General features: G+C 44.7%; 1 protein-coding gene across 1 annotated transcript in view; it reads left to right on the plus strand.

Annotated features, from left to right (window-relative positions):
• Nucleotides 1-279: 279 nt before the first annotated feature.
• Sh3bgrl2 (SH3 domain binding glutamate rich protein like 2) overlaps nucleotides 280-21703 on the plus strand; it is a 54330-nt gene continuing 32906 nt past the window's right edge. The window contains exons 1-4 of the mRNA XM_076918067.1: nucleotides 280-324; nucleotides 536-624; nucleotides 1299-1339; nucleotides 17301-17380. Coding sequence (XP_076774182.1) covers nucleotides 280-324; nucleotides 536-624; nucleotides 1299-1339; nucleotides 17301-17380 — 255 coding nt within the window. The remainder of the gene's footprint in view (nucleotides 325-535; nucleotides 625-1298; nucleotides 1340-17300; nucleotides 17381-21703) is intronic.

The raw sequence follows: 21703 nt of genomic DNA on the forward strand, positions 1-21703 counted from the left end.
ACTAATTCACAAGAAGCAGGCGCGGGACGGTTTGAGCGCAGTGCCTGGTCACTCTGGGAGCCACGGAAACTACAACTCCCGTCAGTCCCCGCGGCCGCCTGGCCCCACCCACCTCCCCGCTCAGCCCGCGGCGGAGGCGCTGGGCTTTCATCCGCGGAGCGGCGGGAGCCAGACGCTTTGCTGCGGTCTTCTCCGACTGTCGTGCGGGATCCCGCATCAGTCTCAGTCGCGTTCAGCTTCTGTGTTCGTGTCAGCAGCGATCCCTGACGCAGCGAAAGGATGGTGGTCCGCGTGTTCGTCGCCTCAAGCTCAGGCTTCGTGGCGGTGAGCCGAGCGGGCGGGATGGCGGGAGACGCGCGGCGCGTGCGCCCGTAGGAGACGCGCGGGCAGGTGACCGCTAGGCTCGGACCCGGTGGCGAGCAGGGGTCACACTCCCCGCACTGGCAGCTGGCGAGGGGAACCAGGGGAACCAGTCAGTCCCCTGCCGCAGCTGTCGGCTCCAGGGTTACTGAGTTTAGAGGTTTTCTGAGTTTAGAGGTTCCAGACTTGGGACACCCCGTCGGTTTGTTTTCTCTGGGAGTTTAGATTACTTCGATTTGCTGACCTGGCGTCTGGAGGAAACAGGTTTTTAAAAATTGCTCTTCATCCTCTTGTCCCCAGCAAGTCCTTTTTACCTCTACACCTGAGCAAAGAGAACAGGAAACCACATTTGTCCGTTAAATCGGAGTTATTTGTTTTCGTTGTCGCTTTTTAGCCGAGGGTGTTACAAATACTCGCTACGTTTGTCCTTTCCCTTGTTCCTTCAGTGCTGTGGTAAATTTCATTTTAAGAATAAATTGTGTTTTCTATGTTTAGCTATTCTGTTTGTCGAGTGTTGACTTCTGTTAGGAATTTTGTTCTTTAAAAGAAGTTAAATAACTAGAGATGGCACACTTTAAGAAATACTGAGCACGTATGCTGGAAAGTCCCTCTACATGTAATGCTCGTGTAGAGAGTCAGTCATGCTTTATGTGATTATTAAGATTCGATTTCCTTAGTTAAGAGTAAAACTACATCTCCAAAAGTGTGCTTTGTCAGATACTTAATCAGATATAGAAGAAAGTACAAGAATGGTTGTTTTAAAGTTTAGTCTGCCTGGTTGGTTGCCTGCCCAGTAGGCAGATTGTCTTAGTGAGTAGAGGGCAGAATAAAATACCACTTGGAAAATCCCCATAAACCTCTGAACCTCTGAAACTGTTAACCCAATCCTTTTTGCTACAAGGACTTTTTTTTTTTTTTTTTTTTTTTTTTTTAACTAGACACAGTAGTTGGGGAAACGCTGGCTTACCTGAATGTGCAGGTATGTTGTGGTTCTCAAACTCCTCACTTTTTGCTATTGCTTAGTCATAGGTGCCTTTTAAAGATTTTTTTTTCCCCCTCTCAAAGCTGAGTCCCATGAAATATACTATCTCCTAGATAGATTTATTTAAGTGGATTCCTTACTATAGAGCTTTTGGTCTTAACCGTGACATTAACCTGCCTTAGTAATTATTTCAAAAGCAGTTTATTGATTTCAGAAGTGACAGGCTTTAGTGTTGATCTTCAGTAGTGTTGGGAACGTCAAAGGTAAATTACCTATCTTCTTCATCGTGTATCTAGACCTGCATCCTGTAACCTGATTTCATCAATTCCATAAACACACGTGTATTTAGTGCCTGCCTACTGTGTGACTTGAGTCTTAGGTTTAATGTTTTGTACATGTTGTTGAGGAAACAACTTCTTGTGTGCTGCCTAGTATGGGGACCAGGGGTCCCTTCTCTCTCTCCTGTATCACGAAGGCCTTTGAGGCACTCACAATTGTGCTGTCCTTTTAAAATGCCTTCCTTCCGTCAGTTGAGCAAATGTGGGTGAAGCCCACACCAGCCTATTTCATTTGAACTGTAGACTGGTTAACTTCAAAGTGCAGTTTTTCCACTTTGGTTTTTTAACTGAGTCTCAGATCCCCATGGTCTGATGTGGTTTCATTTGATTGGGAGGTTACCCCCAGTTACCACATAGACACAGCCTGTAAACACTGATTATTCACTTTGGTCTGCTGTTTGAAAACAGGTCTTAGAAACACCCATCGAGTCTCCCCATTTTGTAATAAAATCCCCTACTCCATGTACAGTTTTTCTGTAGAGCAGTATTGATATTTTAGGTTATATAAAGTGTATGCTTATCTGCCAGAACATTGACTTCTTAGCCATGATGAAGGTGTGTAGGGAACTCTTGGCTGGGGAGACTAGTGGTGCTTACTACATTAAGCTATGTTAAGGTTTTGTGGGAATGCTGTGATTCTCTTCTGCTGGTGTTGGGGTGACTGGTATATCTATATATCTATATATATATGTGTAGATATCTATATATCTCCTGTACCCATCTGTGACCACAAGGTATATAGAAGAACAAACAGTGTTAATTCCTACCTCAGTTTGGTTTTAGCTAAAGTGTATTAAACTGTAAGGAAGGAATGTGACTGGAATTAGACCTAGCTAAGTAAATCCAAGTGGCAGGACATTTACACAGAGTGTTTAGAGAGAAAATCCTCCCCTCTCTGGTTCCCTTGGGCCCTGGAGCGTCCACAGTAGGAATGACTAACATGAAGGGATGGCTGCCTTTTCATCCTCTCCAGCTGCAGAGGGAAGCCTGCTTGTACTAGGAAATAAAAATTATACCCGAATTATACCATGGGCATGTTACTGTTATAGTGAGGGAGGAAATTTTATTCACCTCTAAAAAAAAATATAGAGCCATAGAAAGGTCATTTAATAAATTAATTTATTATGTATGTGTACCTGACAGGGGAGAGCTTGGTAACTTTGTCCAGGAAATATATTAATGTGACTTGAAATCTAAAAGGTTATTTTCACTGCTTTACTAAACAGAATTTGCTCTGGTCTGCCACTATGATGCCCAGCTCTGTCCTTGATCTTGTCAGGGAAGCCTAGGAGATTGTTGAGTGTGGTCTCTGTGCCTGAGGAATCCACAGACCAGGTGAGGACACCAGCTAGAAAAGGTGCAACCTTCAGTAATAACTCGAAGCTCAAGCATATGCTGCTTCCGGGAACATTCTTAACGAGGCAGAGATGCTACAGGCAACGGAGACATTTGTTGTTGGATGTGAGATTCCGAGAGAATATGCTGGGATCATAAAATATGCATGTCGAGGTAGCCTGCAGAGAGGAGTGTGGGAGAGAGCTCCTGAGCCCATTTTTTTCATGCTGGATGTGGAGGTGCATGGGGAGGAGGGGTGAGCAGCAGATGCCCCTGTGGACATCTACAGATGACAAGGTGGACTCTTGAAGTTCCCAAGGGAAGCCTATGAATTCAGACTCCACAGTGCTCAGCATCTTAGAGATGCTGTTAGTATCTGCAGTTTGTTTGCTGCTTGGAGCCTTTTGTCCTTCAAGCAGCAGCAGGGTACTGCCCTTCAAGGGGAGACTTGAGGTATGAGAGTTTTAGAAGGCTCCTTTCCTGCTTGCCTTGGACTAAAATTTATCAAAAACAAACAAAGTCTTCATTGAACCAAGATGGATGCTTTTTGCATGGATTTTTTTTTTTTTAACCATTTATTAAAGTTCTGTGGCTCAGTTGAGAGTTGGCAGGAAACCCAAATCTACAGAAGTGATATCCAACCACCCAGTTTCACACAGAAGGAAACTTGAGCACAGAGGTGAAGTGATTTGCCCTAATGTCATTTATGAAGTCAGTGAGATGCAAGTGGAAGCCAGGTGCCTGCATTGATTGGTTGACTGATGCATGCGCTTATTTTAAACATTGAAACCTCAGTATCAGGCTCTCTCTCACTGTGTGTGTGTGCACAGACACACACACACACACGTGTGTGCTGCTTTACGTGCCAGCCTGCACAGGCCAGAGGAGGATATCAGATTTATCTGATTGTTTTATCGTTCTCCGCCTCATTTCTTTGGGACAGGGACTTTTCCTTGAACCTGGAGCTAGGCTGGTGGCCAGCAACCTGCCTGTCTCTACCGCCCATAGCACTGGGGCTACAGGTGTGTGCAAGGCTTTCTTCCCTTGGCTTTTTAGGTAGGTGTGGAAATTCAAACCCATGTCCTCATGGTTGTGCAGCAAGCACTGTTACCCATGGAGCCCTAATCCTAGTACCAAGTCAGGTGGTGGTAGGTGCTGTATCCCAGGATGGTCAGGAGAATAGACCCAGCCCAAATCATTGCTGTCTTCATCAAGCTTAGAGATTTGACCTGCAAGCCGTGTTGTCAAAGAGGACCAGTGCTGGCTTGAGGGATGTTTTTATGAGTCAGGGGGAGATAGGCTAGATGGCAGTATATTATGTCTCTGAATGTTGGAGAGTCACCATTTGGGAGCAAAAGAGAAGGCATTGGAAAGGAAGCTTGGACTGGTAAGCTTGCTGTGGCCTTGTATTTAGGTGAGGTGGGCGTGAAGGGGGAGGACAGACAGACACTACCCAGAGTTGCCTAGTTCTTTGCAGCTGTGCACCATGTCCTTGTTGCTCTGCACAGCTGATTATTATCTTAAGCATGCAATTAGCAGTTCAAGCTGTAGATTGTGTTCAGTGAAGCTCTTCAGTGAGAAAGCCTCAGAAAAGAGTTCTAGAGAAGTCAAGTCAGGACGAGATCATGCACAGTGACAGGCTAATTTGCTTGACTCCCATAGGAGCCAGCAAGTAGATGCTGGACTCTCCCGGGCCTTTACTTGGATCTTCACTGTCTATGGCAAGACAGTTATTGCTGTGTCACAGATGAAGAGGCTGAAGAGAACTGACTTAAGCCAGATCATGTTCAGTTGCTATCCTGACCTGGAGTCAAACCCTGTCTGGCATCTGGTTCCTAAGCTTCTAGAGCAGAAATTCTCCCTGTGATCTCTGTCCGCTTGTACATTGTACAGAAAGGGGGCGGGGGACAGATAGAGAGAGATGCTGACATCCTACAGTTTGCAGGTTAATCTGCACAAATAGCTGCCCTATGGGTCATTGGCTCCCTGGCCAGAAACAGTGCTACAGAGCTGCAGGGCATGGTGGAGGAGTGAGGAGCAGGCTTCAGGATCAGGTTGTGCAAGAAGTGATCAAAAGAGGCAGGAATAACTTGAGGGCCCAAGGGTGTGGAGGTAAGGAGAGACTGTGCATTTGTTTCCTAGGGCTGTGAGGCTTATTTTTATTTTATTTTATTTTTTTTATCAGAAATGGGTTTCATTCTTCTTGCTGCTGGAGTTGGAGATCCAAGTGATAGTTTTCTGAGAACTGTAAGGAAGAATCTGCTCCTTGGATCTGCTGGCAACTATTGGCATATCTTGGCTTGTAGACATACTGGGATAGCCTTTTTATGTGTTTATGTGTTTATATGTTCATGTGGTATTCTCCCTGTGTGCATACCTATGTCTGTCTTAGTGTTCAAATGCCCATTTCCCCCCTTTTTTCTTTTTCTTTCTTTCCTTTCTTTTTTCTTTTTTTCTTTTGAGTTAGGCATGTTGCAGTAGGGTCTACTCTAATGATCTCATTCTAAGGACCTCATCTGCAAAGATCCTGCTTCCAAATAAAGTCACATTCACAGGTACAGGAAGCTGGTACTTCAGTATCTTTATGGTGCATCTTATTCAGTCTAGAGTCATATCCAGTCTGAGGGTTGAGCTATACAGACTGATAGTAGAATTGTTCTCTTTAGCTGGAAATATTCTGGGCAGGTTTCTTACACTTTAAAGTTAGCAGCTAGACAGAAGCTTGCATGGATATGTAGTCTATGTGTGAGTTTCGCTGCTGGGAATGGAGACTTATTACCATCGAAAGGGAACTCCTGGCCTCAGGGTTTCTATACATTTTAATGTTTCCCAATTTTGACCATTCTACCAAAAACATTTAAATTTGTCCAAATGAGTCTAACCAACAGCATGGATTCCTTTGTGAAGTTAGGGACTTTTTAATCTGTTTGTGTTTGGATACTTAAAGAGTCAGCATTTCAAACCGTCTGGCTAAGCTATGTCTTGACATGTATTTGTCATATGAAATTCAGGGTGGTTTTTGTACTCCAGGCAGAATGTAAGACTATGTGATTCTCTTTTTGTTTTTCATTTTTTAAAAATTAAAACACAGGCTGGAAAGATGGCTCATCTCGGTCTGGTCTGTTCTTCCAGAGGTCTTAAGTTCAAATCCCAGCAACCACATAAGTTTACAACTATCTATACTGGGATCTAATGTTCCTCTCCTGGCATGCAGGTGTACATGTGCAGATAGAGTACTCATATAAATAAAATAAATAAATAAATCTTAAAAAAAAAAAAAAAAAACAACCACAAACAAGGAGAGCTAGTGTTGTGTAAAGGACTCAAAAGATCAGTGGGAGCTCCTAAGAAAATGGGATTTTGTGTGCGTGTGTGTGTGTGTGTGTGTGTGTGTGTGTTCAGGAGTTCACACTCGTGAATGTGGAGGCCTTAGGTCATCCTTAGGTATCTGCCTTTATCACACCCCATCTCACTCTTTGACTGACTGTGAGCCTGGCCAGGGAGGGTCAGGGATCCTCTGTCTTCTCTTGACTCCTGTGTACTAGGGTTACAGCTAGTAGTCAGATTTCCTGGCTTTTTTGATTTTGTCTTTACACACAAGGGCTGGACATGCAAACTCCGGTTCTCATGTGTGACCAATGAGCACTGGCCCACTGAGTCATCTGTCTAGCACGGTTAGGTTGGTTTTTTGTTTTTTTTTTTTTTAATATTTCATTTATAAAAAGTTTTTAAATGAATTATACTTTTCTCAGATTAAAACAGCATGACAGAATTGAAAGTCTATATTTACCAAGAGGTTTTGCTGCTTAAAGTAAAAATGAGCCTGATTGTTACATATACAGAAATGTTAAGTATTATATTTTGAAATGCAGATTTTAAAAAATTAGATCAAGAAATTATTCACCTGCCAAAAGTCAGTTTATAGAAACTCAGCAGACTACTGGGGAGAGGAAGTCATCCTCTTCGGTGGTATAGCTACTGGTTAGAGGCCACCTGTGCTTCAGTAAATAGCCTCCACCTGCTCATTCAAGAAACTCCCATTAAATCCAGAGGAGCAGGCAGACAGACACACACAGACACACATGCATGCTTGCACACACACGTGCACACACACATGAAAGAAGAACCCATTGGGAGGAAGAAATTGTTCAGCAGGAAGTGCCGGGGGATCGGGTGAGGGTATTGGTGGGTGCATGTGACCAAAATATCTTATATACATGTATAAAACTGTCAAGTAATAAAATATTTAAAGATGAAAAACAACTATGTCATCACACACAGAACACATAGAGCCATTCCAGTTCTAAATAGGTTTGGGACTGTGCCCCTACCCCCCTGCAGCCATGCCCTGTCCGTTTATGTGCTTGGCCTTTCTTTTCAGTTTCTCACGGTCTCTATTGGCTTCTTTACCTCCAAAGCTTCCTTTCCCCTCCGTTCTAAAAGAAACACATGATAAAAAGCCCACTTATTTATCTTTGAATTAACTACCCTATCTTTCAAATCCAATTTTTAAAATGATCTTTGGGATACCTAGGGAAACAAACAACCAAAACCCTAAAATGGTCAGTTGTAACTAAAATTGTAACTCTGAGCTGGAAGGTGACCTTCCTGGACCTTGGCAGTCCTTTGGTGAGAACTGATTTCTTGGGGTTCGGGTTACTGTGGCTGCAGAGTGAGACACATCCTGATTTAAATCACATTGTGTATTTATTACCTTTCTTGGATTGACCTAATATTGCTTATCCATTATGCAAAAGAGAACTTTAACTTCCCTAATTAGAAACTTAGTGAAAATCTGCTTTCTGTGTTGTGATGCTTTGGAAGGTGATTTGTCTCTCTAAGGCTGCTGGAGGTGATGGGCTTAGTGGGAGGGGACTAAATGGTCATGTGGGGGCTACACTAGGAAGGGATGATGGTAGTTGTTGTAGGACCCCAATTTGTTCATGTCTTTACCATGTGAATACTCCGGTTTCTACCATGATGTGTCTGTCAGAGGGAAGCAGACCTGCAGACCTTGTTACACAATGATGAACTGTAGGGACAGCCTGAAGTTGGACTTGAAGCCTTCGAACCTACAAGCAAATATGTGTATACACACACAATATATATATATATATATATATATATATATATATATATATATATGCACATATACATACACACACATACATGTGTATCTGTATGTATTTATACACTTTGCTCTCACAATGGGAAGTAAGCTAATATATATGCAAGACAGTAAATTAACACAAGGGAAAATTTCTGATTTGGGACATTTGCCTTGGGGGTTGGGGGGGGGGTCTTCTTCCTAGTTGACGCTTAACAACCTGCCCTTAAGTTTATAGAAGTGGTTTTTGATCAGTGATCACCATGTGCCTGGGTTTTACAGATGCCTGGTGTTTGGAGAGATGGGAGGAAGGGAGGAGAGGTAACAGGACGCCTAAGCTGTCTCCTCCCTTAACAGGCTTATCTGCCAGCATCTGCTGCTGACTTAGGAGCTGGCTATCATTTGAAGGGTTAGGAGTGTTATCTCTTGTATACTAGGTTATTTTCTGCCCCCAAACTCTAAAAATGAACAGACTCAAACTCGGAAAAGCATGTAATTGAATGTTTCCTTTCTAGACTCCTGACAACTTTGCAGTGGGACCAAAAGCTGAATTATAGGGCTGTCTACCTATAAAGGCTCTTTGAGGGTCTGTGTTGTCCTGTGATGTGATGTGCTGCCCCCTCCCCGAAATCTGACAGTTTTGGTTGTCCATCTGTCACCACTGACGACAGCTTATTCCCGAGGGAATCTGACTGTTCAGGACTGGCTCAATGCCTGGCAGAAGAAATTAAGGAGGGGTTTCCTGGAACTGACCCCCTCCGCACCGTGGTCAGACACAGGGTAAGGTGTGCATCAGGGTGTGTCTGCATTGTTGTAAACCTTGGTGGCCCCTGGCCAACACTACTTTGGATCTCTCAGAATAACAGCACAGTGTTGGTCATGACTGAAACAGCCAGTTCTGACTGCTTAAGGATGTTTCCCACTGGGTGGTAGCCCAGTGCTTGGAAGTGGTAGGGATTTTTTTTTCCCCCTGTTAGATGTGGTGAGCTGGAGTGAAGGGTTGAGAATAAAAGACCCAGTTAGGTAGCTTGCTTGACAGGTCAGATCAGTGGTGTTTGGTAAATGTCATATGTAAGGCAGCAGCTACTGCTGCATTCCAGCCTGAAATAAAAAAAACAAAGCAAAGAAAACAACATCGGCCAGCACAGCCAGCCCAGCCAGCACAGGAGTGGGATGCGGGCTGCTGAACCCATGGCATCTCCTGTGGCCTGCCGCTCAGCAGCTTTTTTGCTTTAATGGTTGTGTTCCTTTGAGTGAGAATTAACTCCTCCACAAGCCTGGAACCCTGATGACAGGAGTCTGAGTTACATGAGAGAGGAGGGAGAGGGGAAGTGTATGCTCATATGGGTACACATGTGTATGCCTGTGTATGTGGAGGCTAGAGATAACATTCAGTCATCCCCAGGACCACCAATCTCCACTTTATTTCTATTTCATTTCATTCTTTTTTGTCTTCTGTGTCAGGGTCTCTCACTGTTTGGGTCTTCCCGAGCAGGCTGGGTAGATTGGCCAGCCTCAGGGATCTGCCTTTCTCTGCCTACCAGGGCCAAGGTCTCCAAGTGTGCACCAGCACTCTGAACTGTTCAGATGGGTTCTAGGAATCAAACCCCAACTCTCAGGTTTACACGAGGAGCATTTTGCCAACTGAGTTAACTTCCTAGTCCTTCACTTTCCTAATACTTTTTTTTTTTTTTTTTTTAAAGAATAACTGTTTGTGTTGAGTATGAGTCAACTTCCTTAATTTTAGATTGGATTTCTGTTCAACTCCTACACACATAGACTGATCCATGGGGCAGGTTGTGCACAGCATGGTTACAGCAGTGGCTGTCAGAATCATCAGCACCACTGATGAAGGGTAAGCATGTTGGTTCCTTTTGTCAGCTAGATACAGACAAGTCTCTTGGGAAGAAGGAATTTTTACTAGGGCGTGGCCTCCAGAAGATTGACCAATGGAGCATTTCCTAAATTGCTAATTTCAGTAGGAGGATCCAGCCTGCTCCGGAGTATGGGGCTGAGGTGTATAAAAGGAGCTGAGCCAGTCCAAGGAGGAAGCAAGCTAGTAAGCAGCCTTCTTCAGGATTTCTGCCTCAGGTCCTGTCTTGAGTGATAGGTTGTGACCCAGAATTGTAAGGTAAAGGATGAAACAAACCCCTTCCCTCCCCGTGTTTCTTTGGATTAGAGTTTTGTCACAGCAACAGAAAACAAACCAATGTACCCGAGTGACCTCAACCATTCGTTTGTAAATGTGGGGATTGGGACAGATTAGACTGATGCTGTGAGAGTTATCCCATAGAGTGCCAGGATGACCGATGCACAGTGCTGGTCACTGTCATTCTCCTTATGTTGCCACCAGAAGCAGTGCAATAAAAGACTGTGACCCTGAACCATGTGAGTTCTTTAAGCATCCCCCAGATGGTGTGCAGGGGACAGTCGTGCTCACCAAGGGTGCATTCTGAGAGCATTTTTAGGAGAGTTTTGAAGTAATTTAAGTGTAAAGGGTTTTCTCTTTGAACTTAAATTAATAAGCACATATGATTTGGTCATGTCCTCTACGCAGACCAGTTACACTGGCCTGCCGTGAATTTGTTTTTTGGTTTTTTTTTCCACATTTTTAGGTGGTTCACACATTGTACTGTCATTTAGACCATATCTACTCACTGTCCCAGCATGCTTATTGCTATGCCAATGGTTAATATGCCAGTGGTTATTCTTCTTTGCTCTTAAAATGTTCAGTTTTTGAGTCCTGGTTTGACTTACAGTTTCTGAGACTTGTCATATTTCTTCCTAAATGACATCAAGGACTAGGGGCCAGTGGCTTCCTAAGAGAGGTGCTTTGGAGTCTTGTCTGTGACGAGCAGGATGGATGATTGCTGGTGGGAGCTGCAGGCTTAGAGGAAGGAGGATCCAGGCTGGGACCCCCAGCTGTTATTCACAGGTCTTAGACTGCATCTTACTGTATCTTTGAGAGTTGTGTAAACAGATACAGAGGATTTCAGGTCTATCCAGAACAGGGAAAAGAAACATGAGACCCACAGAGAATGGTTGGGTAAGTGGCAACAGTCCTTGTCTCACCCCCCGACCCCCACAGTGGCATTTTCCACAGTTATGACTCTGAAGCTGAGATGCCTTTGTAATTTGGGGCAGATACTTTCAGCCCTCTCAGATGCACAGGTAGGTGACGGTAAAAGAGGTAGAAGGTGGGGGACTTTATGGAAAATACCTCGGAAATAGGAGGAACAGATGCCTGGATTCAGTGTTCTGATTCACAAAGCCCACAGTGTTTAAAGGGTGGGTGAATAATTATTTTCACCCGTACACAGCAGTGTGGTAGGTTTTTTTCCCCTACTTAATCCTTGCAAGCATCCTCTGTAATTTTTATTTTAATGCCAGTTTTATAGATGAAAATATCAGGGCACAAATTGGTCACATAGGCTGAGATCATCCAGCTCATTGGTTCTAAGCCTTGTCTTTTAGTTTTGTGCCCTGTGCTTTTTCCATTACCACATTGCCCACCAGAAGAGCCCCTGACTGGAGACTGGGAGAACACGTGTGCTGCTAAGCCCTGACTAGAATAATCGGAGCATGCTTGAGCTTTACAGTGGGTTGGAGCAGCATTCTCGAGGGGCAGTTCCAGAGTCTCCACTTTGCTGCTCAGAAGGCAATTATAGGCACAGTGTCTACAGGGCAGAGAAAGCAGAGGTTCTGCTTCTGCAGGAGCTGAGAAATGTTGAGAAGGAATATGGTTCGAAGTAGAAAGGTAAGATTTCCTAACAGTAATAGTGACTGCCATCTATACCACATGGAGGAAGTACCCTGGGACTTGGTGTTTATTACGTGTATCCTTGAAGTAGTAAGATGTAGTCATCATGCAATGTCCTGTCTCTGTCTCAGAGGAAGAAATCAGATTAAAGGGAAGGGAGAATAGCTTAAGGGACTGTTTAATGTTTTGTTGAGTGACATGAAACTCAAATGTGCGATTTGCCTAAAATATAACTGTACTGCCGTGTGTGACAAAGTTAGATGGAAGTCATTCATGTGTCAAATTGGAGGGAGATAGGGTAAAAAGGGAGACAAGAACTTGAAGGGATGTCTGGAGCCCAGAGGAGAGCTTCTGGGTTAGGCCGTGGTGGAGACGAGTGCCCTCCTTTTTTCTACGTTGGACCTTCAGTTCCTGGGAGTGATGTCCAGGACCTGGCCAGTACTCTACAAAAACAGTATCCAGGGGTCAGTGTCAGTATGTTGCCATGGAACTTCAATGCAAGGGAAGAGGCAGAAAGTGGAGGCAGTCTGGACTATTGGTGACAGAAGGCCTGTTGGAGTGGAGGTAGCCTCCTAGTACAAGGGGAAAGATGTGGCCAGCATACCTGGGAAGCAGGCAGAGGGCAGGAATGGTTGGAATGGTCGGTTCCGTTTCACACAGTAATCGTTCTCTTGTGTTTGTGATTCTCCAACTTTAAATGAGCTATTAAGAGTCAACTGAAGAAAGAGTTCCTGTGGTAATCAAATAATGGATCCAGAATTAGGTTGAACCCAGCCTCAGAAGGCCTACAGCTAGACTCTGACGCTGCATTCGGACCTTGGTGTGAAAAAATGAGCAAGTGTATTTTAGGTGCTGTAAGGTGTCTGCGTCACAAAAACATCATCAGGATGGCCTCTCTTCCTGAGGCAGGTGAAGAAGTCCTGTGGTCCTAGCACCTCATCTCGTCACAGCAGGGTGGCACAAGTCCCCCAGAGCTATGTGGGTGGTGCTTGGATCAGAAATTGATACCCTTGCTGGGCAGTGGTGGCACACACCTTTAATTCCAGCACTTGGGAGGCAGAGGCAGGTGGATTTCTGAGTTTGAGGCCAGCCTGGTCTACAGAGTTCCAGGACAGCCAAGGCTATACAGAGAAACCCTGTCTCGAAAAACAAAAAGAAACAACAACAACAAAGGAATACCCTGAAGTCTCCACAGCCCCTACCATTCCCAGATTTTCCCAACTGTAAGCTTTGCCACGGAGTTTGTGACTTTTTTCTTTACAGTAGAGGTGGGCGTGCGTGTCTGTCAGAATGCATGGTTAAGTTATGCATATTCTGTGAACATGGAGCCAGTTTAGTGAAGGAAGGAAATAAAACCCCCAAATGCGTGTTAAACGTGGATGGGCTTCATTGCTTTGTGTTGACTGCCTGACACCCTGACATTTAAACAAAAGTGGTATGTTCACACAGTCTACATGGGTTGCTGCAGGGACAGCAGCAGTGCTCTGATTGGTGCAAGTCAAGTGCTGACCTCGCAGTCCTGCCAGCTACAGAGTTGCTACCCTGACAGACCCTCATCTGGGTTCTCACTGACACAATGGTATTTGGGCTGGGAAGGTCTGTCCCATGTGACACCTGTCCTGTGCATTCTAGACAGAGCAATGTGTAATGTGTGCGGATTTTATTGGCTAGGTCACCCTTGGCCCCAGAGCCTGACAGCTATTTCCAGACCTCCTGAAATGCCCCCTGGGAGGTAAAAGCACCCACTTCCTGTTGAGAAGCACTGCTCTGCCTATAGGACCAAAGGACAGACAACACTGCAACGTAAGAGGACTCAGGTTGCTTTAGAGTGAGCCAGCAGGGCTCTGTGATGCACAGGTTCAACATGCCTGCAGGCAGTAGCGTTGAAGATAGATGCTCTTGAAGTCCTCGTCCTCCTGTTTCCACCTCCCAGATGCTGAGATCACAGACTTGTGCCTCCAAACCTGGCCCCATCTTTCAAATTTTAGCCCTGTTAGTGGTTGAGGAGGGCCATGCCAATGTAACTTTTGAGTTGAATCTTTTTAATTACCAATAAGTTTGACTTTTTTTAAAAAGATGTTCTTTTGCTCATTCTATTTTTTTTTTAAAGTTCTCTTGTAGCTCACTGAGTTTTCAAATTCTTGCATTTTATACAAATCATTGGGAATAACAGATTAAGCCCATAAGTGGTTCGTATTTTGGAAGTTATTTGAGTTAATGAGTTGTTGTGTTTACAATTACTCTTATTTCCTAGTGTTTGTGTTTAGGATACAGAGTGAGTGTGCAGCCACAATCCTTCCCCCTGAACAACCCATGGCCTGATTGTGAAAAGAGAAACCAAGTATCAAGGACCACATGGGGTCAGGGGCAATATGAGGTCATGTGGAAGTTAAGCATAAACTTACCTGTCCTCTAGGTAAATCACAAGGTCAGATGTGTGCAGTTGACTGAGAGCCATATAGAAATCTATTCTGTTAAGATCCCAGCTGTTTTTAAGATTCTAGAAATGTTTAAATGAAAGCTTCTAGTGAACAACTAGGAGGAATTTTCTCCTCCAGACATTTTATATAAGCTTGTGAACTGGAGTGGATGCTGGGGGATTTGTTCTTTCTGCCACAGAGATGGCCTGACTTTCCTGCCCCATCGCTCTTTGTCCCATCGCTGAGGTGCCCTTTTCGGCCCGTATTCTGTACGTTAACAGCAAGGCGGATGGACACTGCATGCTCAGTCTCATGGTGACCTTTTACTAGTGAGTACCTGGTTCTAAGAGATAATTAACAGAGATGAGATGATTAATAATTTACCCTTTGAATTCTGTTTCCATTTAAAAGAAAAAAAGTCATTCTGTTAGTGAGATAAAGTCTCTGTATTAGGTTCAGCTAGCCTGGCAGAGTCCCATTGTCCCTCAGTGGTTAACACCCAAATGTCTGGACGCTTGACCTGTCAGTTGGGCAGTCTGGCCTGTTTCTGGGCTATCTGTTCAGCTTTCTCTCACCATAAATACACTAGCCTCCTCCACCACCCTGGCTGATCTTGTGGTCTTCTCCACCTTGTCTGAGAACTCCCTATGTGACATTCAATCCCCTTCCCTCCTCTCTTCAAGGCTAGTACAGGGCTTTTTTACCATGGTCCCCTTGCCTCTCTCTCTTCTTGCTGTCCAAAGTGGGAGGGCTCTTTGCTCTTGGCCCACTGTGCCACCTGTAGGGCAGCTCTCAGGGCCTTCTGCCTGTGATTTATTGGAATTATAATTGCTTCTGGGTCAGGGACTGGCCTGTGTGTCTTTTGCTCTTGCAAATTTTCTACTAGAGAACTTGGCATTTGAGTGGATACATTGAAATTTGCTTCTGAAACACTGTATGTTTGTATATAAAAAGCCAATCAGGAGTTTATGAACACCCCAAAGAACAACAGGAATGAATTGCAAATCGAGTCTGCTTTAAAATGTAAAAGTGGGACACGATTTGTTTCACTGCTTCTTAAATAAATGGCTTGAAGAATATGTGCTATGAAGACAATTTATTGCATTATTATTTCTATTTGAGTATCAGTCTTCAAGAACCCCCATGTGATGTAGAGTTGGAGTCCTGGGAGGGAGGCACAGTTGACTTAGGCCCTTAGGCCTGCCTGTTCAGCTGCCCAGGAAGATGCCCTGGCTTACACTGTAATGACAGGCAGTGTCTGGAGCCACTGCTGACTCAGACAGCCGCTAGAACTGGCAGCTGCCTTCTTAAGGGCAGATCTGTAGAATTCTAGGGCGTGTATTTAGGCTAATTTGGATAGTAAAGCAACAGATTTTTACCCATAAATGGCCTCTGAGAATGTCAGCATGCACCATCAAAGTATATAAAAGAAAATCCTGCCTGTTCCGGGCAGATTAAATCAGGTTGGGTATATTTGGGCTCAGCATACTTGACTCAACAATAGAGAACATACGTGGTGCATTTCGGAAAGATTTCTAAACTGAGAGTGTAAAGTAGAACAATGCGATGCTTTTGTGGTTAGATGAGTAAGCACGACATGGAGAAAGCCTCAGCCTCTAACTCCTGAAGAAAGCAGTTAGTTGGCCCTCGACTCAGCCGCTTCCTTTCAACCTGTAAGACATTCCCTTCTTATCTGGAGACAGTTCATTCAAACTTCCTCTTGTGTTTCTGATGATGGGCTTGGGTTCTTTGCTTCCCTCATCACCAGCTTCAGGCACTTTCCTCATAAGGTACTTGCCTTTTGGCTGCCCAGAGAGCCTTGTACTAGACCTGATTAGAGAGGCCTTGTTTTTGCACTTGGGTTTCTCTTTATTTCCTCGGGCAACAAATAGAACATCCTAGCAGTTTGTCAGCAACCCTGGGTGTCTGAAGAAGTGGAGTTTTTCTTCCTTGCCCCCTCCCCCACTACTCTCTTTTTGTTAGTTTTAATTTTTCTACTGTTTTGAGTCAAAATGGGATGGAGCATTCTGAGACTGACGATAGAGAAGTTTGACATACAGACCAGAGTTAAAAAGCACTTGCAAATCAAAGGCGGTTACTTTATCTACCTGGCAGAGAGAAGAGTACCCAGTGGGCAGAGCAGGTTCCTGAGAAGATTTGAGCTGGCTATCAGAGCTCCTGGAAGCAATTGCTTAGGAATGAAACGTCAGGTGTCCCGGTGAAGCTGATGGCTGTTATTTCCCCTTGAGAAGTAATTCTAGTTGGGTATGGTGGTGCTGGCCTCTGATGCCACCACTCAGAAGACCGAGGCAGGGGAATGATAAGTTCAAGCCTTCCTGAGGAGGCAAGAAGGACCTGATAAGCTGATGGTGGCCAGCCTACAACAGAAGCTTGGTCTGTACAGTGCCGGTACAGAGCATCTACCCTTCAGAGCGTTAATTTATGCCTGCTGTGGCAATGTGAGCAGATCACAGCCTCCAATTACTGTATATAAAATATAATTATGAAAATGGCCTGCTGTCCCCCACATGATCTTTCAGCTGTAAATAGTTGTTAATCAGATCTTCAGTCACTCTTGGCACAGTTGCCAGTTGACTGATGGAGAGGTGGGAACAGTGAACTCCAGAAATCCCGATGCAGGGCCACACGTCAAGCCTTTGAAGGTGCTGCCTCAGGCAGCAGTCTTATAGTGTGCTGTGGAAAATGCCTTCGTCAGCAGGATTTCCTCCCGATGGCAGGTTTTGACGATTCTAGCAGATTTTGCTGGAACAGCTCTTCCACACAGTACCCTCTAATTAACAGGAAGCACATGCATGACTTGTATATAATTTGCGGAGAGAATCTCGCCAAATAAAGTGGCATCGTAAATTCATATTTTATGCCTGGCTGACTTTTTTCTTTGGGAAGTAAACATGTAATCTTGATAGAAAACTTAAAGACAGTAAAGACCAACCCACCCACACCTTTCTTCCTGTTTCTGCTAAATCTTTTCCTCAAGTGATCCGGGTTTCAGAGAAAACAAGGAACAAGCATGGAGAACAGGAGAACAGGATTAGACCGGCACATCGCAGCCCAGAGGTGAGAGAGGAGACACCCAGATTCGAGGTGTATGTGGGCAGCAATACTAACATCGCCATCCAGAGACACACAGGATGAACAGACAGTGCTGACCCCATCATCCAGAAGAGTTTATGGTTAAATTGGTGGAAAGGGCCAGAAGCATCCCAGTGTTACTCAGCAGTCCGACCATATGTCATTAAATGCCAGGTCATGGTCGCCGTGGTTATAATAGGAGTTTGATGAAGGAGATGATCTCGTGGGTAGAGGGTTTTACCCTCAGCACTGTTGAACTTTATGTTGGGAAGTTCTTATGGAGACTAGACCGTGCATGGTAACAAGTTATGACAACCAAAAATTCCTTTGGACATGATATGTCTCTTTGAAACTAGGACCTGGCAGTGGGGGCACCTGAGGGACCCTGTGCATTTGGGACTGAGCCATGAGGAGTAAGTAAATAGTAATAAAAGAATAGGAAGGTTGAATGATGGGGAAGGGGCGCCATAGGAAGAACCAGCCAAGGGAAGACACAGAGGGATGTCAGAACAGCCCCCAGAAGTGTGGGTGAAGGAAGGAAGTATGGGAGCTGAGGAGAATCACTTGAAAACTGTAGCAACACTACAGGGTAATTCTGGGTTTTTCAACTGGAATGATGGAAACTGGCAGCTTCTATTGGGTGTTGGTTACTATATATTTCTAGGTTTTCTTTCTCGTTTTATAAAAAGTATCATTGTGTGATGGATGGGGGTTTTCAAACATAAGCACCACCAAGCTGGTTCTCTGTCACCGCCTAGACTGAGTGTGTGCTGGGTTGGATCTTGGGTGCTTGGGAAGGAAGGAAGATGGGTGAGGGGTGAGGTCCGGCCCAGGGGGAGCCAGAAGCTGGAGTCATTCCGGCATGGAAACATGGAATGTCAGAAATCATTCAAGGGCTTGGCACATTTTATGCCACATTTTTAGAAAATGTTTACAGGATGAATAAATGCCTAGGAAACCTCCAAGCAGAGGAGGATGGGCCTAGAACAAAGGAAAAGTCGTTTGGTGACATTTTGACAATGAGACTGACTTCTGAAAAGGTTTATGGTGTCATTTAGTCTATGGTTTTAAGTCATCTTGATTCTTCCACATAAATTCTTTCTGTTTTCTCTTTCTCCACTTCCAGTCCTTAGTACTGGAACTTGAACCCAGGGCCTGTGTATGCTAGCGGGTACATCACCAGTGCTCTGGGTCTCCTGCCCTTGGGGTGGTTTGCTTGTTTGTTTTATGTGTGCTTTATCAGGCCAAAGGAGGACCTTGAGCAGGCTCTCTTTCTCTACCTTATTTCCTGAGACAAGGTCTCTCATTAAACCTGGTTTGCTGTTTAGAGATAAGCTGGTGGCCAGCAAGCTCCAAGGACCCTCCTGTTTTTCACCCACCACTGTGCTGGGTTTACAGGCATGCGTAGTCATACCTGGCTTTCTATGCTGGTGCCGTGGATCTGAACTCAGTTCCTCGAATGTGTACTGAGCACTGGTACCCACTGACCCTTCTCCTTGGAAACACTTTGTATTGCTGTCTCTTGAACTGTAAATCTCAGCTTGGAATAACTGCCTATTCAAAACTGATTTATACATTTTAGAGGATAGTTGTCACTTTGTGTACGGTGTCCTTTCTCCTTGAGGTTGTAAACACTTTTTACTTGGTGCACAGTAACTTTGGCAATGCCTGCAGCTGTTTTTATGGAAACAAAGAACTTTTTTTTGTCTGTGTTCTCTCCGTGTGAGGTGGAGGGGGTGGGGTGTGAGGTGTGAGTGGTGGGGGTTGTGTTTTAATTTTTCCTTCACTCCTAGATTGGCAGGCCATCAGATTGATTAGTCTGCAGCCATAGACCTGCACTAGCCTTTGGGGCACTTATGTTGTGAAGGTTCCACCTGTGACCTTTCCCCCTTCCTCCCCCTAAACTGCAGTTCCCTGCCACTTTTTTTCTGGAACAAAATGTAGCATTGTTCAGATACCAAAGTTTTGTACAGGAGTCAAATTACAGATTAACAGAATGGAATACTTAAGAAACATAAGACTGGCATAGTGACGTTTTCCTGTATTGCCAGTACTGAGGAGTTTAAGGGTTTGTGAATTTGAGAAAGCCTAGGCTACAAAGCTAGACCTTTAACAAAACTCTGCAAACCAAAGAACAAGTAAATATAGCAAGTAATAGATTCAGTTTTATTTCAAAGGAAAACAAAAATAAAGGTAACAGTGGCTTCAAACACTGGAGAGCTCAGAAGTTTTTAATACTCAACACGACCTTCTAGACATGAAAGGACATGTGACTCGTGGCCAAGATGAAAATGTAAAGCTGGACGGAGACTTAGGTCAGTGGTAGAGCGCTTGTCCAGCCACACTCAAAGCTTTGTGTTTGATACCCAACGAGCAGCTCAAAGAGAGTAAGAGAAAGGAGAAAGGGGCTATGAACAGTGACATCACCAGATAAAATTGATGAAATTGAAGGGACTTATTTATTATTATTTGAGCCAGCCATGTGATGTTCCAGGACTGTGCATGTTGGGTTCTGGTGAACACTGTTGCTGACTCTACTCACCACCATGTAATAGAAGCCAGAACTTACATCTCCATGTTTATCACCTCCTAGGGTGCTTGTTTCCCAGCCTTTCCTGTAGGTCATCCCTCTCTCATGAGCTTCCCCAGCTTGAGTGCAGTCGGCTTTTTATCGAGTGAGACCACGTGGTACTTGTTTTTCTGTGCCTAGTGCTTATTTCACTTAACATAGTGCCCTCCACTGAGGCTTGTTGTTGAAATGACAGGATCTCGTCCCTTCCTGTGGCACGGCTGTATTCTACAGTGTCTATAGACCTCATTTCCAGTAGTCATTCACCCACTGATGTTCCCTTTATTAGAAATCAGAGTGGTGTGTTTGGGAATGGAGCTGACATGAAGGTACAGTCCACAGAAAGCTTTATTCCAGGGAACACCCCCCCCCCAACCCCCAGCCACAAGGGCTGTGTTCCAGATTTGAGGTGAAAGCAGAGTTAGGAGGGATAGAGGAGTGTAAGAGACATGGGATCTGATGGGGGCCTGAGAAGGTAAGTAAGCTAGGCACCATAGGTATTGGGGGAGGATGACAAAAAGGGCAAGAGAACACTTGAAGAAATCCTATGAGCAGAGGGGAGTATTCTCATATTCATAAGTTTTGGCAGGGTTCTGGCAGGAAGTTTCTCACTACATGATTTAGTCTGACATAGCCTATGCAGCAAAGGCCAGGCATTGTGCAGAGCCGGACACTTACTTTACAGCTTCAAAGATGAAGGTCTGCAAGGTGCAAGGCCACAGCAGTGTCTTTTAACTGTCCCAGAGAGGGGTTGGGGAGGAGACGAGCTGCAAGGAGTGTGGCCTTATTCCTCCAGGCTGTCAGATCTGGTCACTAAGAGTAACTAGCATCTTAAAGGTGCAGGCCCATGGTCTAACACACTTACACTGTTTCCATTTCTTGGCTGTTGTGAGCAGTGCAACAACAAACATGGGCATGCCTATGCATGCGGTCTCTGGAACATGATTTCATTTCCTCTGGATACATTCCCCAAAGGGGAGCCAGCCAGGGTAATATGATTTTTCTTGTTGACGCTCTCTTCCATGGTGGCTGCACTGACTCTGATCCCTGTCATGAGTTTGGAGGGTCTCCCTTTTGACACATTTTCCCCAGTATTTGACTCTTGTCTTTTGTGTCTACTGTGATTGACACTATTCCCTGAGCTGTGATTCTGGACTCCCTAAGGAGAAGTGACAGAGAGCCAGTGCTGTTGTGTGTGTGTGTGTGTTGGTGTAGTATTCCACAAGTTCCGTCTGTTACTCAGTCCAGATGAGTGCTGATCTCTGTAGTCACGCCCCCCACTTCCATCTGTTTAGCCGTATCAAACATGCTTACTTTGTGTTCTGGTCGTCCTCATCCCCCATTCCTCCCTGTCGTCCTCTGGTTAAAGATGCCTTGTGTATTTCCTGGACAGCGTTTCTTAAGTCTTGAGTATTGATTTCCTCCGTGCTACTGCTTCAAAAGTAGTTCCTTGGAACGATACGTAGTGCTTAAGGCTTTGCATCTTCACATAGCACCAAGCACACAGGCTGCAAGTGCTTTTCAGGACTGCACAGACCAGGCTTGCCAGTGTTCTGTTGGCCACAGAAGGTCGTGTGACCAACAGATTTAAGGGGAACTTGGCTTCTCTTTTGAATACAGAGACAGAGGAAGGGGGTTTATTGACTTTGTTTTTCGTTTTTGTTTGTTTGTTTGTTTGTTTGTTTAAATTACCGCAGTGTATAACAAAATGTTTTTATTATTCTTTCAAATTAACTTAA

Source organism: Arvicanthis niloticus, chromosome 21, assembly GCF_011762505.2.
Source record: "Arvicanthis niloticus isolate mArvNil1 chromosome 21, mArvNil1.pat.X, whole genome shotgun sequence".
NCBI classification, from domain to species: domain Eukaryota; kingdom Metazoa; phylum Chordata; class Mammalia; order Rodentia; family Muridae; genus Arvicanthis; species Arvicanthis niloticus.